Source organism: Mycteria americana, chromosome 15 (genome assembly GCF_035582795.1).
Source record: "Mycteria americana isolate JAX WOST 10 ecotype Jacksonville Zoo and Gardens chromosome 15, USCA_MyAme_1.0, whole genome shotgun sequence".
Classification (NCBI taxonomy): Eukaryota; Metazoa; Chordata; class Aves; order Ciconiiformes; family Ciconiidae; genus Mycteria; species Mycteria americana.
In genome coordinates, this window is record NC_134379.1 from 6,172,073 (window position 1) to 6,192,246 (window position 20,174).

General features: G+C 68.9%; 3 protein-coding genes across 5 annotated transcripts; all 3 read left to right on the plus strand.

Moving 5' to 3' along the window:
* Window positions 1-294: 294 nt before the first annotated feature.
* Window positions 295-9,428, plus strand: SPAG5 (sperm associated antigen 5). Its single transcript, XM_075517927.1, has 24 exons — window positions 295-407; window positions 666-767; window positions 1,009-2,783; window positions 2,867-3,059; window positions 3,432-3,551; window positions 3,684-3,776; window positions 3,891-4,025; window positions 4,342-4,461; window positions 4,723-4,815; window positions 5,040-5,174; window positions 5,340-5,433; window positions 5,507-5,600; window positions 5,717-5,798; window positions 6,224-6,357; window positions 6,663-6,828; window positions 6,980-7,148; window positions 7,461-7,532; window positions 7,686-7,809; window positions 8,085-8,196; window positions 8,414-8,494; window positions 8,579-8,722; window positions 8,883-8,957; window positions 9,063-9,143; window positions 9,246-9,428. Exons 1-24 carry the CDS (start codon window positions 384-386, stop codon window positions 9,357-9,359), a joined length of 4,332 nt encoding a protein of 1,443 aa, XP_075374042.1. The 5' UTR covers window positions 295-383; the 3' UTR covers window positions 9,360-9,428.
* A 1,739-nt stretch (window positions 9,429-11,167) lies between these two features.
* ALDOC (aldolase, fructose-bisphosphate C) lies at window positions 11,168-15,166 on the plus strand. 2 transcript variants are annotated; one of them, XM_075517857.1, is made up of 9 exons: window positions 11,168-11,300; window positions 12,094-12,216; window positions 12,294-12,505; window positions 12,599-12,653; window positions 12,725-12,885; window positions 13,394-13,477; window positions 13,566-13,740; window positions 13,821-14,020; window positions 14,658-15,166. In XM_075517857.1, exons 2-9 carry the CDS (start codon window positions 12,105-12,107, stop codon window positions 14,751-14,753), a joined length of 1,095 nt encoding a protein of 364 aa, XP_075373972.1. In that variant the 5' UTR covers window positions 11,168-11,300; window positions 12,094-12,104; the 3' UTR covers window positions 14,754-15,166. The 2 variants fall into 2 exon arrangements, with proteins under 2 accessions (XP_075373972.1, XP_075373973.1); XM_075517858.1 differs by lacking the exon at window positions 11,168-11,300 and having other exon boundaries at window positions 12,077-12,216.
* A 414-nt stretch (window positions 15,167-15,580) lies between these two features.
* Window positions 15,581-20,138, plus strand: PIGS (phosphatidylinositol glycan anchor biosynthesis class S). Of its 2 annotated transcripts, XM_075518039.1 has the most exons (12): window positions 15,581-15,746; window positions 15,858-15,997; window positions 16,066-16,177; window positions 16,727-16,816; window positions 16,978-17,069; window positions 17,236-17,434; window positions 17,772-17,914; window positions 18,016-18,130; window positions 18,412-18,557; window positions 18,676-18,776; window positions 19,148-19,358; window positions 19,523-20,138. In XM_075518039.1, exons 1-12 carry the CDS (start codon window positions 15,704-15,706, stop codon window positions 19,796-19,798), a joined length of 1,668 nt encoding a protein of 555 aa, XP_075374154.1. In that variant the 5' UTR covers window positions 15,581-15,703; the 3' UTR covers window positions 19,799-20,138. The 2 variants fall into 2 exon arrangements, with proteins under 2 accessions (XP_075374154.1, XP_075374155.1); XM_075518040.1 differs by lacking the exons at window positions 15,581-15,746; window positions 15,858-15,997; window positions 16,066-16,177 and adding an exon at window positions 16,571-16,589.
* Window positions 20,139-20,174: the final 36 nt, after the last annotated feature.

Consider the following 20,174-nt stretch of genomic DNA (forward strand, 5'->3'; position numbering starts at 1 on the left):
GGCCGGGCAGGGCTGGTTCCCCCGGGACAGGCGCTGGGGAGGCCCCGGAGGGAGCTGGGCCCGTCCCCGTCCCCGTCCCCGTCCCCGTCCCCGTCCCCGTCCCCGTTCCCGTCCCCGTTCCCCCCCCCCCCCGCCCCGGGCTGCGCGCTCCCGCTGCGCTCCGTGCTCGGCGCTGCACAGCGCCTCTGCCGCGGGGGCGGGGCCTCGCCCACGCCACGCCCACCACCCGGCATAGCCCCGCCCCTAACAGCTTTCCCGGTGGAGTGACGCGTGCGCGGAGCAGCCAATCAGAGCGGCGCGTGGTTTTCAAACGGGCGGCGGCGGCAGCGCGCGGGGAGCGGCGGGACCGGACCGGGACCGGGACAGGGGCCGAGACCGGGGCCATGCGGGCCGCCCAGACCCCTGCCGTGAGTGCGGCCCGGGGGCTCGGCACGGGACAGGCGGGGGGGGGGGGGCACCGGTTTGGGCGTCCCGGTGGGGCGGCGGAGAGGGCCCCGGGGGTGGGGGTGGGGTCCCGGCGGGGCGGCCTAGACCGTGCGGGGTTGCCCGGAGGTGGCTGGGAGGTGGTGGGTCTGGTGCGGGCCGGAGCGCTCCCGGTATGTGTGCGAGGGGGGGAGCGCTGCCGGTGGTGCCGCCGGTGACCCCCGGTGCTCCCCCCGCCCCAGGCGCAGCAGCGGCCCCGGCGTGCCCCTCTGCAGGAGCTGCGGCTGCAGGCGGGCGCCGAGCGCACCAGCCTCACCCCGCTGCTCCGCCGCCTGCGGCTCAAGGTCGGTGCGGGATGGGGGGGGGGGGGGAGCGGGGAAGGGGGCGACTGCGGGGGGGGGGGGGGGTAACAGGAAGGGCTGCTGGGGTGTACCGGAAGGGATGGGGTACCGGGGCAGTGGGGGGGGACACAGGTATATCTACTGGGGTGGGGGAAATGGGGAGACTGGGGGAAACGGCTATGGGGTGCTGGGGGGAAGGGCAGGGCAGCCCTGACCCTCCCTCACCCCCTCAAATGTCCTGTAGGACTATGACTGTGCCACCCCCGTGTCCTGCACCCGGGGGCCCCCCAGCGGCATCGCCCCAGTGCCCTGCACCCCAGGACCCCGCAGAAGTGCTATCCTGCTCCCCCCCAGCAGCAGCACCCTTGTGCCTTGCACCCCGGGGCCCCCCAGCAGCACCATCCCAGAGCCCCCTGGGACTCCCGCAGTGGGGCCCAGCACCTTGGAGACCCCCAGGAGTTCCAGCCTGAAGCTTGGTGCCCCCAAACTCCCCAGGAGTCCCACCCTGGTACCCGGTGCCCCAGAGCCCCCCAGCAGCACCAGCCTGGAACCCCCTGGCAGTTCCACTCCAGGGCCCTGCACCCCTGAGCCCCCCAGCAGCCCCATCCCAGGACCCTGCATCCTGGAGACCCTTGGCAGCACCGTGCCAGCCCCTCTGTGCAGCCCCGTACTGGGGCCCAGCACCCCAGAGCCTCCTGGCAGCACTGTGCCAGCCCCCCTGTGCAGCCCCATCCCAGGGCCCTGCACCCCAGAGCCCCCCAGCAGCCCTGTGCCGGCCCCGCTGTGTAGCCCAGTCCCAGGGCCGTGCACCCAGGAGCCCCCCAGCAGCACCGTGCCAGGCCCCCTGTGCAGCCCCATCCCAGGGCCCTGCACTCCAGAGCCCCCCAGCAGCCCTGTGCCGGCCCCCCTGTGCAGCCCAGTCCCAGGGCCGTGCACCCAGGAGCCCCCCAGCAGCACCGTGCCAGCCCCCCCATTTAGCTCCATCCCAGGGCCGTGCACCCAGGAGCCCCCCAGCAGCACCGTGCCAGCCCCCCCATGTAGCTCCATCCCAGGGCCGTGCACCCCGGAGCCCCCAGGCAGCACCGTGCCAGCTCTCCTGTGCAGCCCAGTCCCAGGGCTGTGCACCCCAGAGTCCCCCGGCAGCACCGTGCCAGCCCCCCCATGTAGCCCCATCCCAGGGCTGTGCACCCAGGAGCCCCCCGGCAGCACCGTGCTGGCCCCCCTGTGCAGCCCTGTTCCGGGGTTGTGTACCCCGGAGCCCTGTGGCAGCACCACCCCAGTGCCCTGTACCCCCGGCCCCCCTGGCATCATCAGCTCAGTGCCTTGCACTCCAAACTCCTTGGGCAGCACCGCTCTGGCCCCCTGCACCCCCGAGCCCCCTGGCAGCGCCAGCCTGGCCTCCTGCACCCCAGGGTCCCCTGGCACCAGCTCCACCCCGCAGGAAGCTCCCTTCCACGGCTGGCGAGCGGCACCCGCTGACCTCTCCTGCAGCCCCGTGTCCCCCGAGCCCCTGGCTGGAGATGGGAGTGTGGGTCCCTCGCCTTGCCAAGACACCCCTGAGGGGACAGAGTCCCCGGCCCCTCCAGAGCAAGGCCCCCCCAGACCCCCTCCCACCGAGGCAGGTAGATCGGAGCATGCTGGGTTGGAGGCAACAGCCACCCCCATCCCCTCGCCCGAGGCGGCCCCGGGTGCCGTGTCCTGGGTGTTGCCGCTGGCGTGGCTGGAGAAGAGCCTCAACACCTCATCCCTGCTGGAGTCCCTGCGGCACAGCCTGCCCCTGCCCGCGCCACGGCGGGATGCCGGCACCAGCGTCACCCCCGTGCCCACCGCGGTCGCCGGCACCAGCGTCACCCCCGTGCCCACCGCGGTCGCCGGCACCAGCGTCACCCCCGTGCCCACCGCGGTCGCCGGCACCTTCATGACCCCCCGGGACCTGCGGGAGAGGAGCACAAACACGTCCATGGGCGGCCTCCCCTGCGCCAAGGACAGCGCTGCCGAAACGGACTCCCTGCTCTGGCAGTAAGTGTGGGGACATCCCCGCCCCGGACGGGACCGTGGCACCCACGGGCTGTCCCTGCTCCAAGCCCCCTCTCTGTCCCCAGCTGTCCCCGGGAGCAGCTGAAGTCCCTGCCACGGGCAGAGCTGGAGGGGCGGCTGGAGAGCACCCTCATCATCATCGAAGCCCTCTCGCTCCAGCTGCGCGACTGGCAGGAGAGCCAGCGGCCGCTGCCCAGCGTGGGGCCGGCCGAGCAGAGGGACGTGCTCACGCAGACGGACATCACCCGCCCCGAAGGGGTAAGAGCCCTCGCCGGGGCGATGCCACCCCATTTTTTGTGGCATCGGTGTCGTGACGGTGCCCACGTGCCACCGGCGGGACGGCGGCCCCGGCTGGACCGCAGCCTGGCAGAGCGGAAGTAAAGCGGGGCTGCTGCGGCACGTCACGGCGCACGGCATCACGCGCCCGGCGCTGCTCCAGCCGTGTTGTCATGCCTGGCTCGACCTGCTGAGTTTGCTGGATTTGAATACTTTGTGATGTGAAAACATCCCTGGCACGCATGGGGACGGGGGGGGGGGATGGGAGGTGTCACAGCCAAATGGTTCTCGCTGGACCCCAGGGTGGAGCGGGGCTGGTGCGAAGCCCCCTCCGCTCTGCCGGGATGCCCTTAGGAGGAGGAGATCTACCGCAACCTCTACCTTGAGCTGCGGAGGAAAACGGAGGCTCTGCAGCGGCAGCGGGGAGCGGAACGGGACCTGCAGCGGGAGCTGGAGCTAACCACCGCGGGGACGGTGCGTCTCAGCTGGCTGGCGTGCGATGAGCGCGCCGGGTCTCAGCCCGGCAGGGCACGCCTGTACCCGGCGCTGCCTGTGCCGGCCCCGGGAGCGCTGCCTGAGCACCGGTGCCCCTTGTCCCTTCCCCAGAGCGGCTGGAGCAGGCAGTGCCTCCTGTTTCGGGGCCTCGTGGATGCTGCGTTTCAGAGCTTGCAGGATGAGCAGGGAGCCCTCAACCAGGAGGTGAGCCCTTGTGCAGCGGGGCTGGGCACCCTTTCCCCCAGGTTTTGGGAGACGCCGGTGCGGCCAGCACACACGGCAGCCGTCGGCTATACCTGGTGCCATCTCCCCTCGCAGCAAGAGCAGGCGAGGGCCTTGGTGTCCCGGTGCCGGGCCGTGCTGGAGAGTGTGCCCGGCAAGCTGCGGAGCTGCCTGGAGGAGCGAGATGCCATGAGGCAGCGAGCGGATGAAGCCCTCCGAGCCAGGGAGGAGGTAGGGGGGCAGCTGGTGGGGGGACGAGGGCAGGCTCTGCCGTCCCCGTGCCTTTGATGGGGCATCCTGCCTCTCTGCCCGTCTCTGCGGAGAGGGAAGGTCTCTCTGGCATCCAGGGGGAAGATCCTGATGTGGCCCTGGAAGGCCAGAAGGGCTGTGGCTGCCTGGGGCAGCTGGAGCTCTCGGGGTGGGTTTTTGGCTCGGGCTGTGTCCTGCTGGGAGCAGGAGCCCTGGGCTGCAGCAGCGTGCGGGGACGGCTCCTGGGAGCTGCCCCTCGTGCGACGCCGTGCCCGGAGCAGCGTCCGTCCCTCGGCAGGGTGATCGCTTCCTGGAGGCCTTCCGCGCCCACGCCAGCACCCGGATTGGCGCCCGCGACCAGAGCCTGGCCTCCCAGCGAGAGCTGGGCACGCTGCTGGTGGAGGCCATCGACCAGCAGGTACCAAGCGGGTGGGCACCTCCGCCTGCCTCCCCCTCCCCGGGTCCCGGGGGGGGCTGGAAGGGCATCCCCACATCCTGGGCTTGGGCGATGCTCTGAGCAATGGTCTGCGATGGGCTTGGGTCCATCAGAGGTTTCTTGACACCACTGCTGCGAAGCTGCCGCGGATCCGGCCTTGGGGCCGGTGCTCGCCTCCCTCCATGGCCACTGAATATGGCTCTTCCACCATGGCAGTGCTGACCCGTCTCTCCTGCCCCGCAGGCATCCCTGGCTGCTGAGACTCAGCCTTTCCGGGAATTCATAGACGTCACCTTTGAAAATCTGGAGGAGGAAAGGAGAGCCCTGGATGCGGAGGTGAGGGCTGTCCCGGTGGGGGCCGGCGGCAGGCTCAGCCCCTCGCCCCCCTGCCAGCGTAGTCCAGGCTGGTGCCGCTTCGCTCTGTCTCGGAGCGCTTTGTGCCCTGGGTACCACGGGCAGCCCGGCTGCCAGACCCATCCCCGGTCACGCAGCCAGGCAGAGCCACCAGCCAGCGTGGCTGTGCCGCGCTCGGCTCTGCCCGGCGCCGTCTCCTCTTGCAGCGGGAGCAGGCGAGGGCTCTGGTGTCCCGGTGCCGGGCCGTGCTGGAGAGCGTGCCCGGCAAGCTGCGGAGCTGCCTGGAGGAGCGGGATGCCACGAGGCAGCGAGCGGACGAAGCTCTTCAAGCCAAGGAAGAGGTAGGGGGTTGCCTAGTGCTGAGCAATGCCTGGGGGTGTCTGGGTGGTTCCCCGGCAGCTCGGCTGCCCCCCAGGCACGGGAGGACTTGGGGCACCCCTGGTGTGGGAACACCCCGTGGGGAAGAGCAGCCCAAAGCAAGCCCAGAGGGCACCATGTCCCCGCAGGCATCCGGCCAGCTGGAGGAGACCTCGGTGGCCCTGCGGGACGCGGTGGCTCAGCTGGAGCAGCTGACGGTGGCCAACTCGCGGCTCAGCGCAGGTAGGGGTGGGTGACGTGGGGGGCTGGAGCCGCCTCCGTCCCTCCGCCCCGCTGACGGCTCTGCCCCTCGCAGACGTGAGCTCCCTGATGACGAATCTGGCCAACCTGGAGCAGGAGCGGGATGCGCTGCAGCAGGAGAACGAGAAGCAGTGGGAGGAGATGGCCTGGTGGGTCTGAGCCCTGGGGCAGGGCATTGGGGCCCCCCCCCCCCCCCGCGTAGCCACCTCCTGCCACCCCTCGCCCCCAAAACGCGGCACCCCCTGACCCCCTCCTCTCCCCGCAGGCTGGCGCGGGAGCGGGACAGCCTGCAGCGGGAGTGCAATGGCCTGTGCCAGGAGCTGCGGGAAGCCACCGAGTGCCGGGAGGTAGGAGCCGCCTGACCCTGCGCGCGCTGTCACGCGCTGCCGGCCCCCGTCACGGCCTCGAGGGAACGCTGGCGGCGGGCCAGGAGCGGGATTAGCCCTCCCGCCGGAGGGGTGAGCGCGGCGGGGGCAGTTGACATCCCGCACGTAGCACCGATCTCCGTCCTGCCCAGCGGCAATTCCCAGGGAAGGGGGGGGAGGACAGCTCTCCCGGATAATTCCCCCGGCTGCGGGCGTGGTGCCGTCCCCCAGCCCGTCCTATGTCCCCAGTAAACTGCTGGTCTCCAGGGGTTGGTTTGCTGGGGTAAAGCTGCCCCTAATTGGAAACAGCACCCTGAGGCGTGGGAGGGACCGTGCTGGGGGTCCCAATGGGCCCCCTCGGGTCTCTGGCCAGGTGCTCACGGCTGCGTCCTCCCACCCTCTTGCAGTTCCTCGACCAGGAGAACCGCATGTCCCGCACGCAGCTGCTGGAGGTGGAGGCCAGGCTGAAGTCCTCGCTGGCCGCCCTGCAGCAGCACAGCACGCAGTACGAGGAGCTGATGGACTCCCACCAGCGCCTGCGGTACCGACCCCGCTCACCACCTCCGCTTGAACCCCTCTATTTTTGGGAAATCCAGCCTGGGGGGGGTGGGGGGGACACACAGGGGGACGCTGCTCCAGTCACTGCTGCCCCAGCCAAGCGTGGCTGTCCAGGCGGGTGGAAGATGCTGTGGGGAAGCCCAGCGGACCCCATCTTGGGGGAAGCTGCCTAAATCTGTGGGGTTTGCACCCCCCTGGGTCATGGTGGGAGGCAGGCGTGGGAAACGTCCCCGTCCCACGCTGAAGAGGGGGAACGCTGCTCCCGCTGAGGCTGATGCCATCCTGCAGGGAAGAGCAGGCTGCCCTCGGCAAGGAGCTGGAGAGCACCAAGGCCGAGCTCCTCGACTTGCAGCTCAAGAGGGACAAAGTCTCCTGGTGCTCCGCAGACATCGCTGAGAGCAAGATGCGGCTGCAGGAGCTCGCCGATTGCCTCAGGGCTGCTCTGCAAGAGGAGGTAGGAGCCCTGCCCTGGGGACGAGGACGAGGGGGTGGCCTGGCGGGGGTCAGACCCCCATGGCGTGGCTTCGAGACCCCCCCGCTCTCCGGGGCAGCACAGAGCCGTCACAAGCCGCTCTCCAGCGCTGTGCTCTCCCTCCTCTCCGAAGGATGACGCCCCATCGAGAAGCAGATCCTGGACCCCGGCTCCGCGGACCCCAGGCTGGCAGACACCCCGCCGTGCCTGGACCCCCGCCTGCCGCACGCCGGCATGCCGCACCCCGTACCACGCCGGGAGCTCCTTCGTGGGCAGCGTCCTGAAAGCGGTGTCAGGGAAAGGTGAGCTGGCACCCTCTGTCTGGGTGCTGGGGGGGGGGGGGGGGGTGTCCCTGTATGGGGGATCGCTCCCCCCTGTGCTGGGGATGTGCACTGGTGCTGAGCGAGGAGGAGATCCCGGTGCCATCCCTGTGCCTTTCCCTGTGGATCCCTCGGTTGTTCCCTTGTGGCATCTGTTGGTTGGGTCACAGCTCCTGCAAGCGGCCGGGGTCTTCTCTGAGCTCGCTGGGGTGGTCGGGTGCGTGGGTGAGCTCTGGCCGTGCTCCCTGCAGCACGCAGGGCTGGGCACAGCGCCTCTGCCCTCTCCTTCCCCAGATGCCGATGAAGCAGCCGGAGGTGGCGGCACGTTTACCAAGGACAAACCTGCCTCTACACCAAAGCCAACAGGTACTGGGGCTGTCACCCTGCCCTGGACCCTGCTCCGAAGCTGCAGGGCTGCCTGCACGGGGGGACGAGCGGGCATGCCTTCCTGCTTGGCTCTGCGTCCCCTGGGGCTGACGTTCCCTCTGTGCTGCTCACAAGCCTCTGACCTGTCCGCAGAGCCCGAGGACGGCCTGCTGGAGAGCGTGAAGGGGCTGAGAGCCGTGGTCTCCGACCTCGCCATGCTGAGCTCCCGCATCCAGGAGCTGGAGCAGAGCGAGTTCAAGGCGCTGCAGACAGAGATGTGAGTTCAGCAGGGGATGGCGTTGAGGGCCAGGCATGGGCACTGCTCTCCCAGGCACGGTGTCTCCTGCAGGCAGTCTGTCTGGGGTCTGCCTATCGCCCCGGCTCCGGATTAGACCTCTCCTGCCATGGCTAGAAGGGCTTCTTCCAGCTGGCCGGGCTGGCGGGTTGGCCTCTCCCACCACGGGGCTGGTGGGATGCCCAGGACGGGGTTTGGTACCTGACACAGCGCTCAGCTGCGATCCCCACCCGCTCAGCCCCACTGTCCTCTCCCAGCTCTGACCTGCAGCTCCGGCTGGAGACAGTGATGGCCGAGAGCCAGGAGAAGACGGACGCCCAGGCTGCCACCATCGTCAAGCTGAACAAGGCGCTGAGGGGCAAGCTAGAGGTGAGCTCATGTGCCAGAAGTGGGCCAGCGCTCACCCCAGGGCAGAGCCGAACTGGGACGGGCGCTGATCTAGGACACGGAGAAATCTGGGTGACCGGCTCCAGCGATGCCCCATGGGTGCTCCTGGCTCGTCTGACCTTCTTGAACATGAGAACCTGCTCCCCCCTGGGGTGCTGGGGCTGGGCGCTGCCTGACACCACTTCTCCCCCCGCTGCAGAACGAGAAGGAGCTGCAGGACGTGGTGAAACAGCAGGAAAAGAAGATGCTGCAACTCATCGACAAGAGTGGGGAAGTCACGGTGCGTGATGGGGGCCCGGCCGAGCTGCGCGCCTGGGCAGTGCTGGCCGCAGGACCCCTCTCAGCATCTCCTTTCCCCCCGTAGAGGCTGAAGGGAGAGGTCTCTCAGCTGAAGCGCTCGCTTCAGCGCGCAGAGACGGAGGCCAAGGTGCTGTGGGAGGAGATGCGGGGGCAGGAGCCCAAGGTGGATGCTGCCTACGTCCAGGAGCGAGTCCTGCTGCGGCAGGAGGTGAGGCCGGGGGCTGCCAGGGCCCAGGGCTCCTCGTGTCACCACCCCTCTGGGGACAGGGGACCTCTCCAGACCTCGCTCCTCGAGCAGGCGACCAGCGGGACGGTAGGGGAGAGCCCCCCACCCCATGGCTCTTCCTCACAGTGAGCTCTTTTTGCAGGTGGACAAACTGCGGCTGCTGCTCCTGGAGAAAGAGGATGAGAATCTGCTGCTCTCCGACAAGTACCTGGAGCAGGTACGAGGAGCCCCGAGGGGCTGCCCTGGCTCTAGTCCCCTCTCCCTTCTGGGCCGGTCCCTGCCCAATTTGGGGTGGGCTCCTGACAGGCATCTCCCACCGCAGGTCCGAGGGCTGGAGCTGAGGCTCCATCATGCCCAGAAAATGCTGAGGACCCACGAGGAGATGCAGGAGAAGATGAAAGAGGTGAGGTTTGTGGTTCATTGCTCTCACCCTTGCTGTGACTGCAGCAACATAAATCCTCATCATCCCAAATGCTGTCACTAATGCTGCTGCTGCTGTCCCTAGGTCCTGTCGGCCGTCCCTGATGTGGCAGTAGGCTGCCAGGAACTCCACAGCCTGCTGCGGTACTTGGGCCTGAAGCCGGCCAGCGGCAGCAAGGAAGCTGCCGAGCCGCTATAGCCCGTAGCATGAAACCTTCCTGTTCTTAATGCTGTAATTATTTATTGAATAAAGTTTTGTTGGCTTTCACTCTGCCTGGTGCATGGATGCAGGAAGCTTCTGGTGCCCTGCGTGGGGACAACTTATCCAGCCTGTACCGGCTGCGTCTGCTCCGTCCCCCTCCTGGGGCCGCGGCCATGGCTCCCTGCCACCCCACGGCCTCTCCTCCTTGGCGGGGGTCATGCACCCCCCCCGCCAGCGCTTGCTCTCAATAAGGCGCTGCGTTCCCCAGGCTCCCACCCTGCGGCCCCGGCAGCAGCCAGCGCGCCCGGGCTGACCTAGCTTCCCTCCCCGGCCCCCCGCTCCTCCTCCTGCCCTAGATTCCCTCTGTGCCCCCCTCCTGCGGAGGGTATCGGAGGCGGCCGCATCCTGCGTCCCCAGCACGGGGCTGTGGGCCACACGCCTGTTGCGTGGGGATGGTTCCCCTCCCAGCGCGGCTTGCTGGGAGCTCTGCCAGCTCTTAGCTCCCGCTGCTGTGTGTGGGGGGGTCCCTCGGGGGCCCTCCCCGCTCCCAGCACAGCTCCAGCCTCACCTCCCTCCTTCCCTGCTAGGGCATCTCCTGCGGGATCCCCTTCCCGGTATTCCCGACCCCAAGGATGCTGCCATGGGGGCCATCCTCCATCCCCCCCAGCATGGCCCAAAATAGCAGTGTTCAAACAAGTGCTCTGGTTTTTTTTTTGGTTTTTTTTTTTTTTTTTGTTAATGGCCTGTTTCTCCTGCCTGGGGGAGGGATCACCTTCCCCTGCCCTCCACCACAGCCCTGCCACCCTGTGCGGGGCGGGTGCCGTGACACGCCGGGTGCTGGCACCTTTATTTACCCCCGCACCCAGGAAATGGAGGTGTTTACGGCCGTGCCTCTATCACCGGGCGCGTGGGCGGCTGACGGGGAAGCAGTCCTTGCTGCTCCCTGGCATCGCCTCCCTTCCTGCTGTAGCCGTGACCTTGCTGGCCCCGGGGTCGGATACGGTCCCCCGAGACGAGGGGCTGGCTGCGGGTGCCCCAGGCTGTGCCCGGCTCTGGGATGCGGGGAGATGCGCTCCCCTCCCTGGATTAGGGCCATGCGGGCCGGCTGAGCCCTCCTTTTACGGTGGGGATTCAGCAGAGCACGGCCCTGGCAGCTGGCCCTCTGGGGTGAGCGGGGACACCGCTATTGTCCCTGTACCGGCTCCAGGCGGCTTTTTGGGGGGAGACCGGTCTCCTGTGGAAACCCCCACCCTGTCCCGGGGGTCCAGGGCTCTGTGCTGCTGGGGCTTGGTCCCCGGTAGCAGAGGTGATGCGGCCGGGGTCCCTGGCACAGCAGTGGTGGGGTGGCACGGTGGGGTCCCCAGCCTGGGAGTGGCACAGGGGGGTCCCTGGCCCAGAGGCGATGAGGGGAAGGTCCCTGCCCCTAGCTGGCAGTGGCAACAGGGGGACGCAGCGGGGTCCCCAGCAGTAGCAAGGGGGTGGCAGGGGGAGCCCCTACCCATAGCCAGGAAGGGCGCAGCAGGGTCCGTGGCACAGAGGGGTCTCCAGCAGCACCGGGGGGTGGCACAGTGGGGTGCCTGGGTGGCATGGGGGTCCCTGCCCATGACAGCGGGTGACTCAGTCGGGTCCCTGGCCGAGGCGGGGGGGGGCACAGAGGGGTCCCCACCAGCAGCAGAGGGTCGCAAAGGGGAGCCACAGCGGGGTCCCCAACCCGGACTTATCACCCCGGGGTCCCCACCGGCGGCAGGGCTTGTCGCCGGGGGGGGTGGGGGGGTGGGGGGGTGCGTGCGGCGGCGGGGGGGGCGGAGCGGGCCGGGGGGCCGGTCCTGCCGGGTGCCGCCCCGCCGGTCACGTAGCTCTGCGGCACCGCAGCCCCATTTACCGCGGGGCCGGAGCGCGCAGCCCGCAGTCCGCGCCCGCCGCCGCCCGCCCTGCACGGTAAGGGGGAGCCGGGAGCCCCGGGCGGGGCGGGGGGGGGGGGGGCAGCCGGGGGACCGGGAGCCGGCAGCCCCGCCGAGGTGCCGGGGTGTCTCCGTGCGGCGCTGCCGGGGGCCGGGCAGGGCTGGGGGGCTCCGGGGCAGAGGGAGCCCCGGGCATGGGGGTGCTGGGGAGGGGGGGCCCGGAGACACCCCCTGCGCTGGCGCAGCCCGAGCCCAGGCGGTGCCGGCCGGGGAATCGCCGCCCCGGCGGGAAGCACCGGCTCCCTGGGGCGGCCCCGTCCCCGCGGCGGCAGCCCCCGGGTACCCCCAGCCCCCGGGTACCCCCAGCCCCGGTTGTGCCGCCCGTGGGGTCTCTCCCTGCCCAGTAGCGCCATTCCCGGGGTATTTCCATCCCCCCAGTGTCACCATCCCCGGGCTATCGCCATCCTCCGCGTACCTCCCACTCGGGGTATCCCCGGCCCCGGGGTATCTCCATCCTCGGCCCCCCCCCCCCCCCCCCCCCCCCCCGTTCCCTGCCCCGGCCCCCCGCGAAGCTGCGCTCCCTCAAGATGGCTGGGCTGGGGGCGGGCGAGCAGGCAGCAAAATGGCTGGGAGCTCCCCGGCATCCTCCACGAGGCCCTGCCCGTCCCGGGGTGAGGGCAGCTGCCTGCTTATGCAACGCGCCCGCCCCGCTGACCGGCAGGGCCGGGGTCCCGGCCCCGTGGGGGTCCCCGGTCCCCGCAGGATAGGGGTGCGTGGCAGATGGGGGGGCAGCCCCGCCGGCGCATGACTCAGCCCCCGTCCGCTCACAGCCACCACCACCATGACGCACCAATACCCCGCGCTAACGGCCGAGCAGAAGAAGGAGCTGTCGGACATCGCGCTGCGCATCGTGGCCCCGGGCAAGGGCATCTTGGCCGCCGATGAGTCCGTAGGTCAGTGTGGGGGGGGATCTGTCCCGCCACCCTTTTACTCCACGCCCGAGGCTGACGAGGGTGCTGGGTGCCCGCAGGGAGCATGGCGAAGCGCCTCAACCAGATTGGGGTGGAGAACACGGAGGAGAACCGCCGGCTGTACCGCCAGATCCTCTTCAGCGCCGACAGCCGGGTGAAGAAATGCATCGGGGGCGTCATCTTCTTCCACGAGACCATGTACCAGAAGGCTGACGACGGCACCCCCTTCGTCCAGATGATCAAGGACAAGGGCATCGTTGTGGGCATCAAGGTTGTGGGGGGGTGTCCGGTGGGTTTGTGGGGTGCTGAAGGTGCTTGGAGGGTGCTGGTGGGGCTCAGCGCCACCTTCCCCTTCTCTCCGCAGGTGGACAAGGGCGTCGTGCCGCTGGCCGGGACAGATGGCGAGACCACCACGCAGGGTAGGTGGAGCGGGTAGGGGGGGAAGGGGCCACGGGGTTTGGGGCTGCGGGGCTGACGCGCTGCCTGGTAGGTCTGGACGGGCTGTCGGAGCGCTGTGCCCAGTACAAGAAGGATGGGGCCGACTTCGCCAAGTGGCGCTGCGTGCTGAAAATCAGTGACAACACCCCCTCCGCGCTCGCCATCATGGAGAACGCCAACGTCCTGGCCCGCTACGCCAGCATCTGCCAGCAGGTATGTGTCTGCGGCCAGGCATCGCCGCACGGGATGGGCATTGGCCCATAGGGTGGCTGTTGACTTAAGGGGACAGGTATTGCCCCACAGGGATGGGCGCAGATCCATGGGGCTCAACATTGCCCCCGTGCCTGGGTATCACCCCATGGGGCCGCACATCGACCCATGGGCTGGGTAACACCTCACGTGAATGGGTATTGACCCCCAGGACCAGGCATTGCCCCGTGGGGTGAGCATCAACCGTGGGGCCAGGCGCTGCTGCATGGGGCTGGGCATAGCCCACAAACATGGACGTTGCTCTGTGGGGCCAAGAATTGACCTTCCTAGGTTGGGCATCACCCCATGGGGCTGGGCATCACCCCACTGGGACGGGCATCACTGGCAAGGGTGGACATTGAACCTCGGGGTTGAGCATCGCCCCCCAGGTCCAGGCATTGACCCACATTGCCATGGGGCCAGGGCGATGCCCAGGGATGTCCCCGTAACGGCATCTGCGTGGTGTTTGCAGAACGGCATCGTGCCCATCGTGGAGCCGGAGATCCTGCCCGATGGTGACCACGACCTCAAGCGGTGCCAGTACGTGACGGAGAAGGTGAGCAGTGGAGCGGGCAGCAGGGTGGGCACCGTGCCACGCTGTGCCGTGCCGTGCTGGGGGACTCCACGCTGCCTGTCCTCCCCAGGTGCTGGCAGCTGTCTACAAGGCACTGAGCGACCACCACGTCTACCTGGAGGGGACCCTACTGAAACCCAACATGGTGACCCCCGGGCACTCCTGCCCCACCAAGTACAGCCCTGAGGAGATCGCCATGGCCACTGTCACCGCCCTACGCCGCACCGTGCCCCCGGCCGTGCCAGGTACCGGCACCAGGACGTGGCGGGGACCAGGAGGGGGATGCCCTGCGCCCGCCCTGGTGCCATAACCCCATTCTCTGCAGGTGTCACCTTCCTATCCGGGGGTCAGAGCGAGGAGGAGGCTTCCATCAACCTCAACGCCATCAACACGTGCCCGCTGGTGCGGCCATGGGCCCTCACCTTCTCCTACGGGCGGGCGCTGCAGGCATCGGCGCTCAGCGCCTGGCGCGGGCAGCGGGACAACGCCACCGCCGCCACCGAGGAGTTCGTCAAGCGCGCAGAGGTGATGGGGATGGCCCCCGCAGGAGGGGGGCACTGAGGGCTGCGTCCCAATGGGGCGACGGTGACACCAAGGGCTGTGTCCCCGTGGGAGGGGGTACGCCAATGACCGTGCCCCTTGGGATGGGGACGCTGAGGGTGATGTCCCATGGGGTGACAGGAGGTACCAAGGGCTGTGCCCCACAGGACGGGATGCCAAAGGCCGTGGTCCCCATGGGGGGACACACAGGACTGTCTCCCTGTGGGATGGGGGCCAGTGAGGACCGTGTCCCCAGAGAGCAATGGGGGATGCCAAGGGCCAGGTGCCTGCGGCATGGGCCGTGTCCCCTAGGGTGACGTGGGACATCGAGGGCTCTGTCCCTGTGGGAAGAGATGGCAAAAGCCACGTCCCGTGGGGTGACGGGGGACAACGAGGGCTGTGGGTGATGGGGGACGCCGAGGGCTCTGTCCCCATGGGAGGGGGATGCCAAGGGCTGTGTTACGAGGGCACGGGGACACCAAGGACCGTGTCCCTGTGGGATGGGGCACACAGAGGGCCACGTCCCCGTGGGCTGGGGGACCCCGAAGGCCACGTCCCCAGGGACCGGGGGACCCTGAGGGCCGTACCCCACGGGGGCCACTGACGTTTCCCTTCCCTGCAGGTGAACGGGCTGGCGGCGCTGGGCAAGTACGAGGGCAGCGGGGACGACTCGGGGGCCGCCGGGCAGTCCCTCTACGTGGCCAACCACGCCTACTGAGCCCCGGCCGGGCACCCCACCGGCCCCGGCTCCCACCCCGGCCCCCTCCCCGCCACTGCTCACACCCTGCTTCCACCCCAGCCACCCAGGGGAGCCGCCACGCGGGGAGGGGAAGGGGAGCACGCCCCGCGGGCCAGCCCCACGCCGCCGCGTCCGCAGATGAAGTGGGGGGGCTCGGGTCACCCAGCTCCCGAAGGGAGCCCCCCGGGTGCCCCTTTGGCGGGGGGCTCCGGCCAGGCCCGGGGAAGGGAGGCCCGGCCGCGTGGGGTGGCAGGAGGGGAGGCCTGGGGGTGCCCCTGCCCTGCCGTAGCTTCGCAGTCCCGGTCGCTGCCGCCCTTGGGGCGCCTGTGTTGTGTTCGCCATGTGCACCCCATGTACCAAATAGCCTAACAACGAATAAATGGTAGAGACAGCGCTGTGCCGCCTCCTCCCTCGCCGTGAGGCACCCGGGGACCACGTGCTGCCCCATCCCGGGCTGCCCCATCCCTCTGCCGGCTCTGGGCACCACCCGCAGCCTGTTGTGCTCACCCCATGCAATGAGCTGTGCCTGGCCTCAGCCCACCCACACCCACTGTGGGGCTCTGGGAGCCAGGAGGGGTGGCTGGGCTTTCCCTATGGGCCATGGGGCCGGTGAGGAGCCCCTGTTCATCCCCTCCCGCCCGTTTCCACCTTTCTTTCCCGGCCACGGTGCTCGGCGCTGCACAGCCGCCCGCTGCGCCGCCTCCCGCCCGCGCGGAGGCACGGAATGTCCCTCCGCGGCACTCGTAGAGGCCGTGCGGCCAAAGCCCGCCTCCTCAGGGAGGGTACCTCGCTCTGATCGGTGCTACTGCCCGCCGGTCTGCGCCACCGCCCTCCGGACTCCACGTCTATTGGCTGCCGTGAGGACTGGGCGCTCTGAATGGCTGGGCTGGGAGCAAGCCCCGCCCCCTGGGCTGGTCCGGGAAGTGAAGATGGCGGCGGCGGCGGCGGCAGCGATAGCAGCGGATGAAGCAGGTACCGGTGGTCCCCGGGGCTCGCTCGCTGTCTCCCAGCCCTTGTCCCCGGGTGCCCGGTCCTCGCCCTGTCCCCGGGGAGCCGGGCCGGTGCTGAGCGCTGTCCCCGCAGAGCGGGCGCGGGGCCGGCGGGCCGCCCTGTCCTTCGCGGCCATCGCCGTGGTGCTGGGGCTGCCGCTGTGGTGGAGGACGACCGAGACCTACCGCGCCGCCCTGCCTTACGCGGACATCGACGGGCTGGGCCAGCTGGCGGTGAGCGGCGGGGGGGCCGGGGCAGCGGGCCCGGGGGCTCGGGTGCCCGGGCTGACGGCTCTGCTCAGTTCCAGCTGGCGGTGCCCGTCGCCGTGGTCTTCGCCCCGGGGTCGGTGCCCGGGGACCTGCCGAGGCCGCTGCCGTTCAGGGACGTGCAGGAGATGGAGATTTCCGTGAACCGTGAGAGACCCCTGCGGCTGTCCCCGCCTTGTCACCCCACCCTCCCGGGTGGCCTCGTCCTTCCCCGGGGGGTCCCTGTGTACCCGCGGCTTCTCTCCCCAGGAGGCTCCTCTCCTCTCCTCTCCTCTCCTCTCCTCTCCTCTCCTCTCCTCTCCTCTCCTCTCCCCGCACCCGCACCCGCACCCGCACCCGCACCCGCCGGCACCATCCCGTCCTGAGCTGGCAGTACAGGGGAGCAGTGGGGACAGCAAGGTCCCCAGGGTGCTGCAGGGAAGGGACCAGCTCCTCTCCCTGGGGATGGGGGCGATGGCAGCCCTCAGAGGGTGGGCCGTGCCCTGGCTGGCGTGGGGCTGTCCTGCTTGCCACCCCGGGCCAGCTGAGGCCATGTGTCGGGGTGGGTCAGTCAGCTGAGGTTAGATCTGGTGTCCAAGGGACCTTGTGGTACGTGTTCCCCTGGGGCTGTCCCATGTCCCTCTGAGCACCTGGCTCCTACGAAAGGCCTGGGGGCCAGGACTAGCGGCTTCACTCAGGCTTTTTCTCCACCGGCAGTGAGAACCAGGATCACGTCCCGCTACGAGATGGTCTGTCGCAGCACCACGGCTCAGGAGGAGGCAGCGCTGGATGTGGCTACTGCACGAGGTACCGGGACGAGGGATCGCAGTAGCTGGGGCAGCTCTGTGAGGGAGCAGGCTTCTCCTTCTGAGGCTGATTGAGCAGAGGATTCTGCTTTGCTGCGTCTCAGGCTGGGATGGGGATTGCAGTGAAATTCCCAACCCTGCTGATGCCTCCATCTTCCCCAGAGGCTGACGCCGCTCTGCGCCCGCTGCAGGATGCCTCGTTGGGCTCTCTGACCGTGTACGTGGTGCCCGAAACCTCCTCTCTCCTGCCTCAGGTAGGGAGCAGCACCCTGCGGTGCCAGCCTCTGCGTACTTCACCCCTCAAAGGTGCCCTGGGGCAGGCATCTGTCCCCAGGCTGTCGCAGGCGGCACCCTGCTGTTCTCCGGCCTGTTGGCAGGAGCCAGCCCTGTTCCCGGCCCTCACCCCTGCCCCCTCCCCAGGGCATCAGCGTCTATGTGGGGAAGCACCGCAGCGCCCTGGTAAGGGCCGGGGGGGACCTGGCTGCCCTCCGCACCCGCCTCCAGCAGCTCACGCAGGTGATGTCCTTCACGGCGAGCTCCATTGCTGCTGCCCTCTCGGACCGCGTGCCCGACGGCCAGCTCGGCCCTGACGCCCGGCGGCACTTGAAATCCAGCCTGGGTACGGACGTGTGCCCCAGCCCCGTTCCCTGACCGGGGAAGGCCCGCTGGCTCTGGGGGAGATGCTCTTCCTGCTGTACCTGTAGCATCCCTGGGTCTCTTCTGGGGTAACAGACCCTGGGGTCTTCCCGTTGCCCTTGGCAGTTGCTCTGGGCCAGGATCTGTGCTGTGATTGCTGTGTGTTGGGGCATGGGTGCACAACCCCGCATTGGGGAGAGCCAGGGAGGAGGGGACCAGGACCTGCTGCTCTTGGGAGCTCCATCATGGCTGCGTGCCCAGCCTTGGCGTCAACAGGCGATGGCCGTGCCAGTGCCTCACAGGCTGTGGGCTCTCGGCAGGGTACGAGATCACCTTCAGCCTGCTGAACCCCGACCCCAAGTCCCACGCCGTGGACTGGGACATCGAGGATGCCGTGAACCGCTACGTGCAGCCCGTCCTGGACAAACTGAGCTTGTTGGCCAACTTCTCTGTTGACTCGCAGGTGAGGGCTGGGAGAAGTGATGGGGAGAGCCCAGCCATGGCCTTCCCGGGTGCCCCGGGTCACGCTTCTCTGCCAGCAACGTCTTTGTTGTGCGCCTGCAGATCCTGTACTACGCTGTCCTAGGAGTGACGCCACGCTTTGACAAGGAGTCCTCCAGCTTCCTCCTGAGCGCCCACAGCCTCCCCCACGTCATCAACCCTGTGGAGGCCAGGCTGGGTGAGCACTGCGCTCCTGGCTCGGCTGTCGGGGGCTCTGCTGAGGGAGGGGGGAGACAGCTGTGCCTATGGCCTGTGTCCCTTCCCTCCCCACAGCACCACGCCCTGCCAGCCCCGGATGGGAGCGAGGGTGACTGGAGACCTCCTGGGCTGGCGGTTTTGTTCGGGGCTTGCTGTGGGAGGAGGAGCAGGGCCGGGCTCTGCCCTAGTGCTGCGTGCGGGCGGTCTGCTCTCGCCGTCCCTGCCGGCCAGGGGAGTTCTTTGACTCTTGTCCTGCTGCAGGCTCCAGCGCTGCCTCGCTCTACCCCGTGCTGAACTTCCTGCTGTACGTGCCGGAGCGTTCCCACTCCCCTCTGTACATCCAGGACAAGGACGGAGCCCCAGTGAGCACCAACGCCTTCCACAGCCCCCGCTGGGGCGGCATCATGGTACGGGGCCGTGGGGGTGCTGGCAGCGCTCAGGCGAGGCGGCGGCTCCCCAGCGAGTGCTGGCAACTCTGCCAGCCCCGGGGCTCCGGCTGTGCCGCGCTGACACGCTCTCCTGCAGGTTTACAATGTTGAAGCCCCTGCTTCCCCCCAAGCCTCCCTCCCGCTGCATGTGGACGTGGACATGGTGCGAATGATGGAGGTTTTCCTGGCCCAGCTCCGGTGAGGATGTGCTCTTCCCTCCCTGAGCCCCTGTGTGCTCTCCTGGCACGTGTGGAAGTCGACGGGGTCAGAGCAGGCTGTACCCATGCAGCTCGTTTGCCCCTCCATGGGCTAGGGGAGGCTGAGGGTGGCTTTTTGTGGCCTTCGGGGTGCTGACCCCTGGCCCGCACTGCTCTCTGGCCAGGGGTGCTGGCGCATCTCCCGTCTCCTGAGGTGGGAGGCTTGTCTTGACCTGCCCCTTGTGCAGGAGGCCACCGGGTGTGGGCTGAGCCCTGCCAAGACTGAATGCACCAGGGAAGGGGAAAGAGCAGGGAGCGTGTGTGGGACCGCAGGCTTGTGATGTGGGCTGGGACCTTCCCCTCTACTCCCAGGTTACTGTTTGGGTTATCTCGGGAGGAGCTGCCCCCCGAGTTCCTGGTGGAGAGCCCAGGGAACGAGGGGCTGGCCGACTGGGAGCTGGACCGCCTGCTCTGGGCCCACACCGTGGAGAACATCGCCACCGTGTCCACTACTTTGACCTCGCTGGCCCAGCTCCTGGACAAGATTGGGAACATTGTCATCAAAGACGATGTTGCCTCTGAGGTAGAGCTGGGGCACCCTGAGATGGGGACCGGAGGGGGCAGGTGTCACTGTCCCTGTGCAGACCACGAGCTCTCACTGGTGTGGTGCTGCCCAGGCCTGGCAGCGAGCGAGTTCCTGTGGTCCTCCCTGGCCACGGGCTGACTGTCGGTGTTGTTCCCACACAGGTGTACCGAGCGGTGGCCTCGGCGCAGGATGCCATGGCCAAGCTGGCCACAGGCCGCCTGCACTCGGCTTTCCAGGCCAGCAAGGAGGCAGTCACCTCCTCCGAGCGGGCCTTCTTTGACCCGTCTCTCCTCCATCTCCTCTACTTCCCTGATGACCAGAAATTTGCCATCTACATCCCGCTCTTCCTGCCCATGGCGGTTCCCATTCTCCTTTCTTTGGCCAAGATCGTCCGGGAGGCCAGGCAGCACAAGAAGGAGCCCACCAAGATGGACTGAGCCCCTCGTGATGGTGCCCTGCCTTGGGGCTGGGGCTGTCCCCACGTCGTGCAGCGTGTTGTCACGGACCCATGGCCCAAGAGGGCACCCCAGAACGGTGTCAGGGCCAGGCCCGGCAGCTCAGCTTGAGTCTGCCATGGCGGAGACGCAGGAGTGGGAAGAGAGGCTGCTTTGAGGGGTGGGAAACGCTCTCACTCTGGATCCTGAGCCCTCCACCCACCAATGCTGAGACCCGAGAGGAGGGAGGGGGCTCCCGGTGTGCCCCCCCCATCCCTGCACTGTGTTCAGAACAAGCTGCTGTATAAATAAAGAAAAACCCCGGTGGTGCGGGGGGCCCGTGCGGGGCTGTGTCCCTTCTCTCCTGCTCTGCTGCTAG

Excerpts from the sequence above, each read along its gene's own strand:
- SPAG5 (XM_075517927.1), top strand. The coding sequence starts at position 384 with ATGCGGGCCGCCCAGACCCCTGCC. Across the intron at positions 2,784-2,866 it reads ACGGACTCCCTGCTCTGGCA|CTGTCCCCGGGAGCAGCTGA; the intron begins GTAAGTGTGGGG and ends CTCTGTCCCCAG. Across the intron at positions 9,144-9,245 it reads TGCAGGAGAAGATGAAAGAG|GTCCTGTCGGCCGTCCCTGA; the intron begins GTGAGGTTTGTG and ends TGCTGTCCCTAG.
- ALDOC (XM_075517857.1), top strand. The coding sequence starts at position 12,105 with ATGACGCACCAATACCCCGCGCTAACGGCCGAGCAGAAGAAGGAGCTG. Across the intron at positions 12,217-12,293 it reads GGCCGCCGATGAGTCCGTAG|GGAGCATGGCGAAGCGCCTC; the intron begins GTCAGTGTGGGG and ends GGGTGCCCGCAG. Across the intron at positions 14,021-14,657 it reads AGTTCGTCAAGCGCGCAGAG|GTGAACGGGCTGGCGGCGCT; the intron begins GTGATGGGGATG and ends CCTTCCCTGCAG.
- PIGS (XM_075518039.1), top strand. The coding sequence starts at position 15,704 with ATGGCGGCGGCGGCGGCGGCAGCGATAGCAGCGGATGAAGCAG. Across the intron at positions 15,998-16,065 it reads ACGGGCTGGGCCAGCTGGCG|TTCCAGCTGGCGGTGCCCGT; the intron begins GTGAGCGGCGGG and ends GGCTCTGCTCAG. Across the intron at positions 17,915-18,015 it reads ACTTCTCTGTTGACTCGCAG|ATCCTGTACTACGCTGTCCT; the intron begins GTGAGGGCTGGG and ends GTGCGCCTGCAG.